At 50.1% G+C, this 2500-nt stretch overlaps 1 protein-coding gene across 4 annotated transcripts in view; it reads left to right on the top strand.

The window, feature by feature from the left end:
- The window catches only part of Np (serine protease notopleural), a 60920-nt gene that overhangs the window by 51152 nt on the left and 7268 nt on the right, over positions 1 to 2500 (top strand). For all 4 annotated transcript variants that reach the window (XM_027358132.2, XM_027358134.2, XM_027358133.2 and 1 more), the window contains 2 exons: positions 970 to 1090; positions 1434 to 2500. The exon at positions 1434 to 2500 is cut by the window's right edge and continues 927 nt beyond it. In XM_027358132.2, the coding sequence (XP_027213933.2) occupies positions 970 to 1090; positions 1434 to 2500 (1188 nt within the window). The remainder of the gene's footprint in view (positions 1 to 969; positions 1091 to 1433) is intronic.

Genomic DNA, 2500 nt, shown 5'->3' with positions numbered 1-2500 from the left:
ATATTTTTGCTTGGGAAAAAAAATATACTTGTAAATGAATGGAAATATATGACAACTTATAGGTAACTGTACCTGCTTTTGTTGGTCTTGCCTATTTCGCTGTTATATGCCTTATATATACAGTCACCCACAGAAAAGAGAGAAAACCTGAAAATGAAACAAAACCGAACTTGGAAAATGGCTCCTTTGTCCTCACCGAGTGCAGTGACGTCATCGGCACGAACACAATGCTCTATCATTATAAGTGTTTGTTAATGTTATTTCACTGGGTGTGATAATTGGACTATGTTGACTTTAGTGAAGTCAACATGTAAAGATAAAAAAGCAACAGCTTAGAGATAGATTAAGAGCTTATTTACATATTGTTAAAAGAAACATACTGATAGATGATAAACATAGGTAAGACGGTGATGGCAATCAATTTTCTAGTTTTATCTCCCTGTATATAGTGTATATTGTGTTTTATGTTTATTGACCATATCATCAAACTGCATTCCTACCTTGAAATCATGTATGTGCTAAGAATAACGTCCTGCTTATTAATATTAACTTGAGCTTCGAAATGCTACTTCGACTGACCTGTTTAGGAAGAAGACCTCTTGGAAATTCTTCACTGGTCTGTTCTGCTAAGGACTTGACTTCCAATCCAGCATTACTATGACAATTTTGGTCGGATTTCTGTCGCTTCTTACTGCATTTGGCATTTTTTTTTCTCTCTCTCTCATTTCTTCTTCCACACTGGACGACTGGCACTGTCAGCCGAACCCCGTGACCTCTTCCGCTGACGCCTGACACAACCTCCTCTCAGCTTCAGCTGTTTCCCCGACTAACAGCTGACTGGGCCAGCTAGGCCTCCCCTTCCAGCCCTTGACTTAGCTGACAAATATCCTGACCCAAATACTGACCTGACATGACGATCCACATCCGACGCCGACCTAACGGCTCGCTCTGACCTCCGAAATTTCACAGGTTACGGGCGGAACATCAGACCCCTGCCTTGCGTGTCCAAGGGCGGGGAGACGGGCGTGTGTATGTTTGCGTGGGACTGCATGAAGGCCAACGGCACACACCTGGGCACGTGCATCGACAGGTGAGTCAGCGTCGTAGAGGACTTCGACGTAATAGGCTAAGGTACTTCTCGACAGGGTTGTTACGAAGGGAAATCGTTTTTGACTAGGAAATGAAAAAAAAGTTGTCAAAGTTGGCCTTCTGTCGGATCCCTGATTCGGATTTCATTGAAAGCATAACTGCAACGAGGAATTATTCATCAGTGAAGTCATTCTTATAAATTTTTAATAGTTTTGATGTGAACTGTATTCTAGATGTGAGCTTATTCCTTGTGATTACTTCTATTTGAAACACATTACTCAATCTTAAAAGTTACACAACAGTTTTTGTAAAAGTGAAAAGTCTAATTTTTGCTTAATTCACAGATTCTACTTTGGGTCATGTTGCAAGATGGCGCACGCCAGGCCGCCCCCGGGCCTCAACGAAATCCCATCGGGCGGTGGCAGTGGTGGCACGAAGCCCATGGGCGTCGACGCCTCAGGGCAGCCGAGCGCGGAGAATGACGGGTCCAGCGAGAGCCAAGAGTCGCCCGGGGATTCCGATGCTGCCAGCGGCTCTGCTTCTACCTCGGGAACTGGATCTACTAGTGGCGAAGCAGAAGGCCCTACACTTGCTGCGGGAACGGGATCTACTGCCGGAGCAGAGGGAGTTAGGCCTACTGGCGGAGTGGAAACCCCAGCATCTACCGGCGAAGTAGATGGCTCTACATCAACAGGAACAGGAGCTGGGTCTACGGAAGAAAGCGGAGATGCATCTGTTAGTGGAGCAGAAGGCCCGGCCTCTACTACAGGAACAGGGGAAGATGGATCTACAAGTGGAGTAGAGTCTCCTGCATCTACCACAGGATTCCAGGATGGTGAAAATGCTGGCGAAGTAGATATCCCTTCATCCACCACGGAAACAGAAGGAGCTGGACCTGCTAGTGGATCAGAAAGCTCTACATCCACCGCAGGGGAAGGAGCTGATTCTACAAGTGGACCAGAAGCGCCTGCATCCGCCTCAGGAACGGAAGATTCCGGATCCACTAGCGGGGTAGATAGCCCTGCCTCAACAGACGCAGAAGGCACCGGATCCACTGGCAGCTCAGATGGCCAGGGCTTCGACGCGACGCCCACCACGGAGGTGAGCGTCGCGGTGGATCCCGCACCCTCCCAGCCCGACCTCCCCGCCGGCAGCCAAGACTCTGTCGACGAGGACACGACCGTCGCCCCGGGCTCGGGGGCTTCCTCCCCCGACGTCACGGAGTCGCAGGCGACCAGTCCGAGCATGGGAACCGCCGCCCCCGTCAGCCCCCCCGCCACAGAGTCCCCCGCGGCCTCGGAAGCGACGATAGTCATAGAGACGGAGAAGCCACAGACAATGACCACGACGATGCTCCAGGCAGGCTCTGACACCGAGCGGCCCCCAACCACGGAGGAAGCCGGCGCCGCCA

The sequence above is a fragment of the Penaeus vannamei genome, chromosome 12 (genome assembly GCF_042767895.1).
Source record: "Penaeus vannamei isolate JL-2024 chromosome 12, ASM4276789v1, whole genome shotgun sequence".
In the NCBI taxonomy this organism is placed as follows: Eukaryota; Metazoa; Arthropoda; class Malacostraca; order Decapoda; family Penaeidae; genus Penaeus; species Penaeus vannamei.
Note: the sequence above shows the minus strand (reverse complement) of the source record. Positions and strands in the feature narration are given on the sequence as shown.